Genomic DNA, 11471 nt, shown 5'->3' with positions numbered 1-11471 from the left:
ATGTATCATTTATTGTTGTATTGGTTTTTCAGTTGAATTATACGTACAGTTAAAAAGATACTGTTCAAATTATTATCTGTTTTTGTTTTAAAGTTCAATTAATGGATGTTTTCAAAGTCAATGAGTAATCGTATTTAATAATCGTGATATCAATTATTGACCAAAATAATCGTGATTAAGATTTTTTCCATAATCGAGCAGCCCCACTATGTTGCTTAAAACAACTTAAAACTATTCTTATTCTCATGTTAGTTAATGTACTTCTTTGTATTTATATTAACTTATTTTAACTTATTTATCTAACTGTTATTGCTATTTTATTGACATCAGCCTTAGTATTGTAATTTATAATAATATAGTAACTTATTTGTTGTGTTTTTACTTAATTCCCATAAAATATACCGACATGGTTTTATTTTGAAGCAACCTAACATCACATCCGGCTCTGTCTCTGCTCACTCTTGTTGTGTTTTCTGTAGCTCCGGGACGCTCTGTGGGTGTTGACATGTCAGTGTCACTTGGTCAGCTGATTGCGGGTCTTAAAGCTTCTTGGCTAGTACTGCTAGCCAGCTTAGTTAGCTTAGCCTAGCTGGATGTTTGTTTTTGGTAACGTTACGGATCTGTAGCGTTTAACGTAGCCCGGAAATTTAAAATAATCGGAATAATTTCACGTATTTTAAACTATTCTACAGTCGCTACCGGATCGTTTTGCGGCCTAAAGTTGCCGTGAGGGAGGCAGTAATTATTGTGGCAGGGAGGGAAGGGTGAAGTTGTTCTCCGTGTATCTGCATTGCAGCCCGGTGCTGCTGAGAATATTGATACTTCCAATACTGCAGGAGGGTATGGTCAAGCTANTTTGCTAGGTTGTGCAGTGCACTGCAACATATTTGATCTAATTTATTTTAGTCTAATTTATTTTTATTTATCATATTTGTATATGTTTAGTGGCTTGTTGAATTGCGCTCCAACAACAAGCCACTAAACATATACAAATATGATAAATAAAAATAAATTAGACTAAAATAAATTAGATCAAATATGTTGCAGTGCACTGCACAACCTAGCAAAGCAAAAATAATCGTTGTTTTCGATGATGTTGTTTTCGTAATTGACGCAGGCCAAAATCGTAAATGCGATTAAAATATGATTAATTGCACAGCCCTACAACATAGCATTACAATAAACGTTCAATAAAAGAAAATTCAACGTTTTGGCATCTGAGATAACTTAAATGCCATTTTATGTGTTGCCAAGTTTTTACTAAGCTGTGCTCTGGGAACAATTACAGAATTACAAGGAGCTTGACTTGGGGTAACTGTTTCATCCCTTCAAGATCATCAAAATGTGCTCGGTCATTTACCCAGAAAAAAACACCGAAGTGACAATTAGTTTAGGTGTTGAACAGCACCCCATACAAAAACTATTATCTAATTATTTATATTGATTAATTTACTCTTTTTGTAGTTTTTTCTAACTGATGATATTATTATCTGTAACTGTATGTGTGGGATAGCTGCTAAGCCTTTATGCATTGTGTAATAATAATGAATGCAAAAATCCTTAATTAACTTGAAAAATGTAATGTCAATAATTATTTTATTTTGTAAAGAAATAACGGAAGTTATATTTTTGCCTTAAAGGTAACTGACGTTACTGCGGTCTTGCAGAATGTGTGCTCGTTTTGTTGTACGGGACAGCCAGGGGCCAGGGCAACCAAACGTCCAATAATCAAGCCAACGTAGTTAGACCTGTGTCATGTGTGGGGTCTTTTTTTTCACATTGCTACATAGTTCCTGTAAGAGTACGTTTAAAAACAATATATCAAACAGGACTGTGCCCCTGGGTGTAATGTGTACAGTTATACAACCCTAAATGTAGAAAAACACTGAACATCCTCCTTAAATGATCGTCTGTCGGCTTATACAACGTGAAAAAGAGGGTGTTTCTTTGTGCATGACTCATTATGGAGATATAGATGCTAAATAATTTGGGAATTGGCGTGCATGTCCCAAAAAGTCAGTGCAAATGTCGTAGTAAATATCAAACAAAAATATCAATATTTTATCAGCTAGAAGGACTGAGTCATGGCGTTTGCTTGTTGCTATCTCTACGTCCCGCAGACCCGGGCGGGGAAGCGAAATGAAACAAACAACGATGGGGGAAGTTTGCAAAGAGAAGAACTCAGAGTCATGGCTTTCTGTCATTTGGCGAATCTGCAACCTTTTCATGTCTGTGTTCTTCGCTCTTGCAACATATGTTCAGGTAAGCTTTTAATTTCTAAATTATATGAATTCGATATGTTTTTTGTGGATCGCTCTAACAAATATGGTGTCTTGGCTTTAGATTAACGACCCAGACGCAGGGTTGTGGATGGTAAGATTACAACCATTTGCTACATTATTTTGTCTATTGAGATTGATGTGATTTTTGTATGTATATTTAACGTTTCTCTTGCAGGTTGGTTATGGCGTTCCCGCAGTCCTGTGTGCAAGCATTGGATTGAACCCCCATGTGACAGGTAGACAGAGTGTGTCGTTTTTCAGTATATGAATGATCATTTATTGCGTATTTAAACTTTGAACCCAGGTCATTTCTCAGAGTTTCCTTTCCTGAGTATTTCCCAGTCTTCCACACTTTGCAGGCTGTTGAACTTTGCTTTAATGCTTATTTTAAGGTGCATATAACGCCATCAAGTGGCTTCATCATGACTGTACAGCTCAGTAAAGTTCTACTTTAAAGACAGCACAACACATAACACCGCAAAGCTGACTGTTCATGTTTTTTTTTCCCTCTTTGCAGAAACGTTGCCATGGAGGCGTATTGCAGATCTCCATGTGATGATTTCCACTGCTGTGGTTGCCATATTGGGATGGAGACTTTGTAAAGAGCGAACCACAGATATCTTCCAGGAGGAGGAGGGCAGGTAGACGGTTTACTTAAATAGGTGTTGAGTCTGCAGCACTGTAGTGATCTGCATTTTGCAAGTCTTATTTCAATGAATTCCCCTGAAGCATTGGCCTTTTTAAAAAAAAAGATAATTACAAGCAACTAGAGTAAATGCTGAGTAAAAGGAAAAAAAACAATTTGACATTTAATATATTTTTTCTTTCTTTTAGAGAATTTTCTGGTCTCATGCTGACACTTGTTTGGCTTCTCCTTTGTCGCCACTCTGGAAGGTAACATTTGAATTATTTTCATTTTTGTAGGTGCTTTTTTGAATGTTTCCTCCTTCTTACCTATGGGTAAAATGTATGGGAACTTAGTGCATTTGGTTCCAGGACCAACTGTTCCTTAGGTGTGTACTGAACCAGGAACAGCTGCAAAGACTTGAATATTAAATCAATTATTTTGTTATCTTTTTATTCTGTGTGCTTAGGACATTGGAAATTGTTACATTTTTGTTTCTATTTCACAACAATTTGTAATGCTGCCTGTCTTGGCCAGGACTATACATTTTCTATGAAAATAAAGCTGGTTTTATATAGTTATTTAAACGGCTTTTGTTTTATTTACAGTATGTGTGTTTTCCTTTTCTGTCAGGTCTCCGGTGGGGATGTTCAGAGTCTCCACGGCAACTGCCATCACAGTGTTCCCCTTTGTGGCCTGGCTTTACTATTACATCAATACAGAGCTGAGAGCAAACTGGCCTTCACACTGTAAAACTGCTATTTAAACATCAACTACTGTTCCTTTTGTTATGTTCTCTGACTGAAAACCCTGGACCAACGATGCTGCTCAAGTTAACATTTTTTAGTAGCATTAAATACAAACATATGACAGTTGAGCTGTCATAAAGTATTTTTCATCAAAGTATTTTTCATCAAATGTTGACCTACTGTTTTTCTCTATAAAGTGCAATTGATTGTGGAATGTTCATTGTTTTTTCTGTCAATTGAAGTATAAATAATATGCAATAAAATAAAAAGTGAATCAAAGACAGTTATATTTCTTACTTTTCATCTGCATTTTCATTCCTATCTATCTTTGTTAATATACAATTCAGAGCCTGCTTTTTAGAACATTTTATTTTCAACAAACTGGAAAAAATGTATTGTTTCTTTAGGACAGTATTTTATAATGTATGGTCAAATGATGGTAGGCCTATATATATAATGATGGTCAAAATCCTCAAAATACTTAATAAAGGAATGCCTCATTTTGTACCTTTTCAGAAAACTTCTCATACAAAAAAGAATCATCTTAAAGTAAGTTAACAATTTGGGAAGATTCATGTTTACCCAGTATAAATATTTTAGTTAAAATGTTTAGCTTTTCCTGTAGTAGTTTCACCCTGCACTAAGACTATTCGGCCTATAGGAGGCAGCAGAGAGCACTACTAATAACAGCATGACAGAAGAAGATGTAAAAGACGTAATTTCCTGTTTAATAACGGCAGATCTCCGAACAGCCTTTTCCGTTTGTTGTCTTACACAGATATATGTAAGACTGACTCCAGAACAGCAGTTTTCCGCCTTGTATCATATCACGTTTTGTAAACTTACCGGCGCTTCCTCGTTACAAAAGTGGTACTGTCAAGGTCCAGACATGGCCATGAGTGTTTTATATCAAAGCCTGGGATGCCGGTTGTTTCACAGTAACGTTAAACTCTTAAGAACATGTACGCAGCAGACCCAGACCGTCAGACTTGCACACAATGTTTTCCAGAGAGAAACAGAGCTGTCACCGCGGAGACTTCACTGTTGCCTGGTAGGTCAAAGCTAGCTATCTAACACCAAACTCCATTTAGATATTCGGCAATTAAACGTACGCATCTTCTTTGATAGACTTCATAGTTAGAACACTCATTTATCAATTACTTTTAATACATTGTAGACTACCTACAGCCTGCAAGGTACATGTAACACTCATTTCTGTTGAACTATATTCTAAAAGCTTATTTTTCTTTCTCTGTGCGTCACTGTATTTATATGGCAAAACATGTTAATAATATTTGAAGAAACATGTCTTACTGCTGACAAAAACTAGCTGAGGTTATTTGGGGAGAAAAAAACCTCCTTAATTATTTAAAAAAAACCTGTTCAGTTACGACACCTGTCCCTATCATGGGGCACCACCTTAAGTTAGCAAATGTTTTTAATGGAGTTTGGCGTGACGCGTGATGCCTAATATTGTATAGCCATTGAGTGAAAGAGATTGTAACGTAAGAGTTTTATTTTCTGCTACTTCCTTTACTGAATATTTGTGTTATCTTTGATATGCTTTTGTATTTTTAATTGTAAAACTTAAACCTAACTGTTACCTGTGTATTTATTAACAGGTGAATGTGAGAGCAGCACAAAGGCTGTATCAACACCCAAGAACATTTTCCTCTTTACCTCCACCGCCTAAATCAGGGAAGAAAGAGAAGAAGTCTGGGGTAAGTGGAATGTCTTTGTATTCTTTCTTACACGTGTAAGACATGTACATTCAATTTCTTTAATGAGGAAAGAGAAGTATAACATTAAATGTAACTATATATATATATATATATATATATATATATGCAACATATCTTCAAATGTGGGATTTTCTCCTCTCAGGTAATATTTACAAGATCTGTTGCACTCAATTATTAATGCTGGACCAAATAACTTCTAAATATCATGGAACTATATTGATGGTATACAAAATCCATCCTAATTTGTTGAAAACTAGTGGACATGTTCAGTTTTATTCATTTGATTACCTTAGCGTTCAGCAATTCACATTTAAAAACTGTTGCAAATGTAGGTTAGTTGTAAAGCTCAAATGGAGACTATTCAACACGTTTTACAAAGTTTGGAAAATCTTAAAGACATTGTCAAATTAAATTCTGCTGTTTATAAAAGCCTTGGGAACCCTTTTTGGACAATTATACAATGTATTTAATTTGATTTAAAGAAACAGATTGATTACCTTGTTTTAGCATAAAAAAAAACAACTCTTAAAATATAAAAAACATGTTTTCTATGAATTATCTCCCCTTTTTAAAGCCTGTGACATGGAAATCTTTAGCAATAACGTTTGCTATTGGAGGCACTGTGCTTGGAGCAATGAAATATTTGAAGAAAGAAAAGGAAGAAAGTAAGTATTGTACAACTTTTAATATTCAGTGCAAACTAATGTGTGATACAAGTTAATACATAATTAGATTACATTCTGTACAAGCTCATATGTATTCAAGTGATAAAGCTGTTAACTAATAATGACCCATGTTCTGAATCAGTGATCGGTTGTACTTTGCAGTGATAGAAAAAGAGCGGACCAAGTCCATCGGGCGCCCGGCGCTGGGAGGTCCGTTCTCGCTCATCGATCACAACAACAAGCCCTCCAAGAGCGAGGACTTCCTGGGGCAGTGGGTCCTCCTCTATTTCGGGTTCACTCACTGCCCCGACATCTGTCCGGATGAGATAGAGAAAATGATCGAAGTGGTGGATGAAATAGGTAATAAAAACTTCTTTGATCAGGAATTAGATAGATGTACTTTATTGATTTGGGAAAATATTTAGTCACAGCAGTAATAGGAGGTTATAAAGGCATTGTACATGAATGAAAAATAAAATAAACATTGAATATTTACAAATCAACAGTATTTGTTGAGTTTTGTATGGAATTCACAGTATACAATATAAATAAACAAGTTTATAATACTCTATAATGCATCAAACTACTACTACTAAATAAAACAAAGGATACGTTATACATTATACAATGTGCAAAGTAGTTGGAGTATTTTTTAATACAATATAAACACATTTAATTGAGATTGAGTTTAAAAATAGCAAATTGTACAGGGTTATAGAAACACTTTGATATCCCAATTTCGTTTTTTTTTTTTTACACAGATAAAATAAAATCGATTCCAAATCTGACGCCGCTCCTCATCACCATCGATCCTGACCGGGACACACCAGAGGCCATGGCTGAATATGTGAAAGGTAAAAACAACTAATTTTTTGTTTCATATAAAGGGGCCCAAATTCAATCTCAAGACCTATGGACTTTTAGGTGCCTTGGCCACATCATTTGCAACGTTTTTATTCTATTTCACATACTTTGTTTTATTTATATTAGATTTATGACTCTCTGTTTAATAACTATGAATATCCTTTATACTGTCTCTAATTATATTTTATATATGGATGTTCCTTTATTTGTTTTTGTTTATGTATAACACACAATATGATTAAGAACATTTAATTTGCTGTTGGTATAAAAGTGATTAGAGAATAAGACATTTTTTTGACAAAAATAATAAACACATTATGTCAATACACAATATCCACAGATAAATACACACTATTTAGAAATACAAACTGTACTTTAACACATATCTGTGAGTTAAAATTGAAATTCATGACTTGCATTTTACTACTTTAACTCTGATGGATTAATTATTTATTTTTCAGAGTTTTCCCCAAAGCTGATTGGCCTGACGGGAACACTGCCTCAGATCGAGCAGGTTTCCAGAGCCTACAGAGTTTATTACAGTCAGGGACCAAAGGACGAAGACAACGACTACATTGTGAGTAATCACCTGCTCTATTGTCATGTTTCATAACAATGCACGGATATTTAAGGACAAAAAATAAACAATTTTGTCCATGAGGTCTGATTTCCTCCTCTTGCTGTCTTCAGGTCGATCACACCATCATCATGTACCTCGTGGGACCCGATGGGGAGTTTGTGGAGTATTTTGGACAAAACAAAAGAAATGTGGAGATCAGCAACTCCATAGCAGCATATATGAGGAAGTACAAAAAGGCAAAGTGAGCCGGAGCACCTAAAGCCCGCTGCGGACTGACAGATTCTGTCCTCAGGTGTTTGTTTGATTGAACTAATCAATACTGCCATCTTATATTGGCTTCCTGTATTTGTTTTAATGCTTTTCTAGAAATATAATTGGACTGCAGAACATCCCTTTAATGAGTGCTGTGCAGGAGAATGCATTTCATTAGGGATGTCACAATACTAGAAAGGATGTAGTCAATACCAATACATGTTAAATTGCGCTAAATTCAATACAACAGTAAAACACGGAAAATAATTATGCCTCACCATACACTCCTTTTATTAAATACTGATCATAATCTCCTTTCAAATATGGGTTTTATATTGCTGTTTCATATACGCACCATAGTACAACTTGTTCACCGAATGCTAATAGCTAATGCTAATGTTAACTTCCCATTTCATCAGATATATTGTTCACATTAAGACATTTCAGGAAAGAATAAGGATCTAGCCCATCCCAAAGATAAGATGCATCCAATACATTGAGTTTACTGTGTCCCAAAAATATGTTCGATTTCCTAGATAGCATTATTCCCGAGCACTGATGTTACCGTTTGTAAGAACAAAGAAACGTATTTTTTCTGGATTTGTTGCATTGACTTGTTACTGAGGGATCTGCTCTTGTGACATCCCTACATATCATAATGCTGCAGAAAGAAAAAAAGAGCTTTAAATGTCTTTACTGTTTGAAAAGAAAATCACTCATCAGCTCCACAAGCTTAATATCTCTGATTTCTGGTGCAAATAATGAGGAAATACCTGTAGATTATTGTTGTTTGATTTTGTGATAAAATCTGGAAAACTGCTTTGCATTGAATATTTGTTTTTATTCCACAGACAACAGACATCTAAATGTTTATGAGCAGGACTAACCAAAAGCTGGTTTGAGTTACTCTGGAGACCCCCTGTGGTCGTAAGGCAACTGTATCCATATTAGCACCTTTCAACATTTAAGGCAATTCAAAGTGCTTTACAAAAATATAAAACATTAAGAGCATAAAGGAATAGTGCAGCAGAATCACATTAGAAAATGACAATTAAAAACAGCAATTATAAAGAGAATAGAATAAAGCATAAAACAAGGGTAACGTATAACATACATGAAAACAGTTACATTACAGTGTATTATATGAATAGTTCAATTAAAAGCAGTGGCAACAGAAAAGTCTTCAGCCTGGATTTAAAAGTAGTAAGAGTGGCAGTGGACCGGCAGGTTTCTGGGAGTTTGTTCCAGATGTTTGGAGCATAATAACTGGACTCCTCCGTGTTTAGTTCTGACTCAGTGGGCACAAAGCATACCAGAAGACCTGAGAGATCTGGGGCCGTATTCACAAAGCATTTTATCTTACCGCTAGGAGTGCTCCTAACTCGCGCTAAAACATTTTACGTAGGAGTTTTTTCTTAAAAGTTATTCACAAAGCCGCTGAGACCTACTCATACTAAGGATAAATCACTAAGAGTGAACTAAGAGTGACGCGCCGTTGCTATGGATTACGTCGATTCTCGTGCATGAGTTTAGAAGCGGTCAGTACGGTGATTGGTTGTTCAGAGTAGGCGGTCTCGGTGAAACTCATCCGCAACATCCCACAAACGAGCCCACTAAATCCCCGAAAAACAAGGAAATAGCCTAGGCTAGAAATGTATTCCTATCAAATAGTTATGGACAGTGCAGTTAGCAGAATACACGCATGATGACAAGTTTGTACAGACCACGATAATGACGTTGTATATGCACGTTAAAGAGAGAGAGCAAACAATAAAAATACGTAAATTGCATTAAATCAAGGGGGCAATTAAAAGCACCCTGCAAACTATTATCCAATGAGCATATTTCCAGCACTTAAACACTTTCAATAACAGCCCATACCGCCGTTCAAGTCCCCCTATCATGATGAATGAAAACAATCTGCGTGTTGATGGAATGTACTTTCTTTCTATTGACGAACACGTCCTCATCTTTTGATGGCGCAATTATTTTTATGTGCGTCCCGTCAATAGCACCGACCACACCGGGCATACCTGCAATTGCCATGAAGTTGGCTTTGATCCTGTGTAGTTGTTGATTGTCCAAAGGAAACCGGATAAACTGTTGGATGATATGTGGTTTAGAGAGCGCGTTGATGGTTTGGTTTATGGCACGGCTGACTGATGGTTGCGATATTCCTAAATTGTCGGCATTGCAAAGTTGCATTTTCCCTGTTGCTAAATATCGTAGTGTTGCCAAACATTTTATTTCCGGACTAATCGGGTTATTCCTGTTAGTCGGGGATGTTATTGCATCCCGCACTAATTCCACAACAAGTTTGATACCCTCACGATTTAGCCTATATCTCTTGATCAATTCACAGTCTTCCATTGTCTCCAAAACATTTCGTCTCGCAGCCATTTTCAGATTCTTTGTGAATAGGTCTTACTGAGTTAGGAGTCCTCTCGAGGACTTTTAATCTCTCCCAGACTTAGGTGCTACTTTTAGGCCTAAAATACTTTGTGAATTGCTCTTAGTGAATAAAATTAGGAGTCCTAAATTTAAGACTGACACGCTCATTATGTTTAGGAGTTTCTCCTAAATTCGCCAGTTAGGAGCTACTTTTAGCCCTAAGATCCTTTGTGAATACGGCCCCTGGACGGTTCATACAGTAATTTAACAGTAGGTCAGAAATGTATTTTCACAGCTCAAGTTTTGACGACTTGAGAAGGTTTTTCTGCCAGAATTAGCTTTCCAAGTTTCCTAAAATTAATCTTTTAAACATGTCGAGGATAAAAGGTTTTGCAAGGTAAAAAAGTGTGTTGTTGTAATGCTCATTTTAATAATTGGGATTAAAAGCACTTCTTCCGGATACATTTACATTTTTTCATGTACATGAACTGTGTCTTAGCAAATTGTGTACAATTTGCATGGTTGTAATGTTACAACAGTTTCAGCTAGCATAACGTTTTTCTCTCCAAGCAAACCAAAAAGCCATAAAGACAGTAGAGAAATAATTTCCATTTTACTTTCCTCTCCGGCCTTTGTTCCTACAAAATAAAAGCCTGTAAACTTTCCATTAATTCACTGAATGCTAAACTTGTATATTTGGAAAGATAGTAGTGACTGCAGTTTATGAAAATAATGTGTGATTGGTGGTGTATAAAGTAAAACAGAAAACGATCAAATGTTTGTTTTATATTTGAAACTAGACACAGTGCTGAAAGGAAACACAGCACCACGCCCTCGGAGAACTGTTGATCTCTTTAATCAGGAGGCAGCTGTTCCATCTATTGAGTCCCAACTATAGAGAGAGACAGATTACTTTATGAATCCCAATAGGAAATTGGGATTCATAACTTCTAGGAAATGTTTTCACAGACAAACAAGAGTTCTAATTAGCCAAACACCACGGGAGATAATGAACATTAAAGTTCTTTATTAATTCAATCATTCCCCTAAAACTAGGGGAATGACAGTTTTTAACAGTGGCAGCAAGAAGACCTGCACATATGCCTTCATAGTTTGAAATACTGCTCAATTAGAATAAACATATAGAGGTTTTATTAAAATAAAGAAACATTCAAAGGAAAAAACTGGATTATACCAAAACATGTGCCATAAATAATGCGTAAAAATGTATTTTAAAACTAAAATAGGAAATATTTTTCTATTAAATGTTACATTTGTTTTAAATTATACAAATTATTTAAATGAAATGTTTTTAAAAATG

At 35.6% G+C, this 11471-nt stretch overlaps 2 protein-coding genes across 3 annotated transcripts; both read left to right on the top strand.

The window, feature by feature from the left end:
• The first annotated feature begins 1834 nt into the window (after window positions 1-1834).
• tmem220 (transmembrane protein 220) lies at window positions 1835-3939 on the top strand. Of its 2 annotated transcripts, XM_010772566.1 has the most exons (7): window positions 1835-2015; window positions 2121-2262; window positions 2344-2373; window positions 2458-2518; window positions 2800-2923; window positions 3117-3176; window positions 3541-3933. In XM_010772566.1, exons 2-7 carry the CDS (start codon window positions 2140-2142, stop codon window positions 3671-3673), a joined length of 531 nt encoding a protein of 176 aa, XP_010770868.1. In that variant the 5' UTR covers window positions 1835-2015; window positions 2121-2139; the 3' UTR covers window positions 3674-3933. The 2 variants fall into 2 exon arrangements, with proteins under 2 accessions (XP_010770868.1, XP_010770862.1); XM_010772560.1 differs by lacking the exon at window positions 1835-2015 and having other exon boundaries at window positions 2037-2262; window positions 3541-3939.
• Window positions 3940-4397: 458 nt separating this feature from the next.
• LOC104946671 (protein SCO1 homolog, mitochondrial) lies at window positions 4398-8578 on the top strand. The gene is made up of 7 exons (XM_010772550.1): window positions 4398-4707; window positions 5279-5377; window positions 5973-6063; window positions 6226-6423; window positions 6825-6917; window positions 7389-7504; window positions 7618-8578. The coding sequence occupies exons 1-7, from the start codon at window positions 4546-4548 to the stop codon at window positions 7750-7752; spliced, it is 894 nt and encodes a 297-aa protein (XP_010770852.1). The 5' UTR covers window positions 4398-4545; the 3' UTR covers window positions 7753-8578.
• Window positions 8579-11471: the final 2893 nt, after the last annotated feature.

This window comes from Notothenia coriiceps, unplaced genomic scaffold (assembly GCF_000735185.1).
Source record: "Notothenia coriiceps isolate Sejong01 unplaced genomic scaffold, NC01 NC01_scaffold00000339, whole genome shotgun sequence".
In the NCBI taxonomy this organism is placed as follows: Eukaryota; Metazoa; Chordata; class Actinopteri; order Perciformes; family Nototheniidae; genus Notothenia; species Notothenia coriiceps.
Note: the sequence above shows the minus strand (reverse complement) of the source record. Positions and strands in the feature narration are given on the sequence as shown.

Coding starts and splice junctions, on each gene's coding strand:
- tmem220 (XM_010772560.1), top strand. CDS start 2,140: ATGAAACAAACAACGATGGGGGAAGTTTGCAAAGAGAAGAACTCAGAG. Junction 2,519..2,799: donor ATTGAACCCCCATGTGACAG/GTAGACAGAGTG, acceptor CCCTCTTTGCAG/AAACGTTGCCATGGAGGCGT. Junction 3,177..3,540: donor CTTTGTCGCCACTCTGGAAG/GTAACATTTGAA, acceptor CTTTTCTGTCAG/GTCTCCGGTGGGGATGTTCA.
- LOC104946671 (XM_010772550.1), top strand. CDS start 4,546: ATGGCCATGAGTGTTTTATATCAAAGCCTGGGATGCCGGTTGTTTCAC. Junction 4,708..5,278: donor GGAGACTTCACTGTTGCCTG/GTAGGTCAAAGC, acceptor ATTTATTAACAG/GTGAATGTGAGAGCAGCACA. Junction 6,064..6,225: donor GAAGAAAGAAAAGGAAGAAA/GTAAGTATTGTA, acceptor TGTACTTTGCAG/TGATAGAAAAAGAGCGGACC.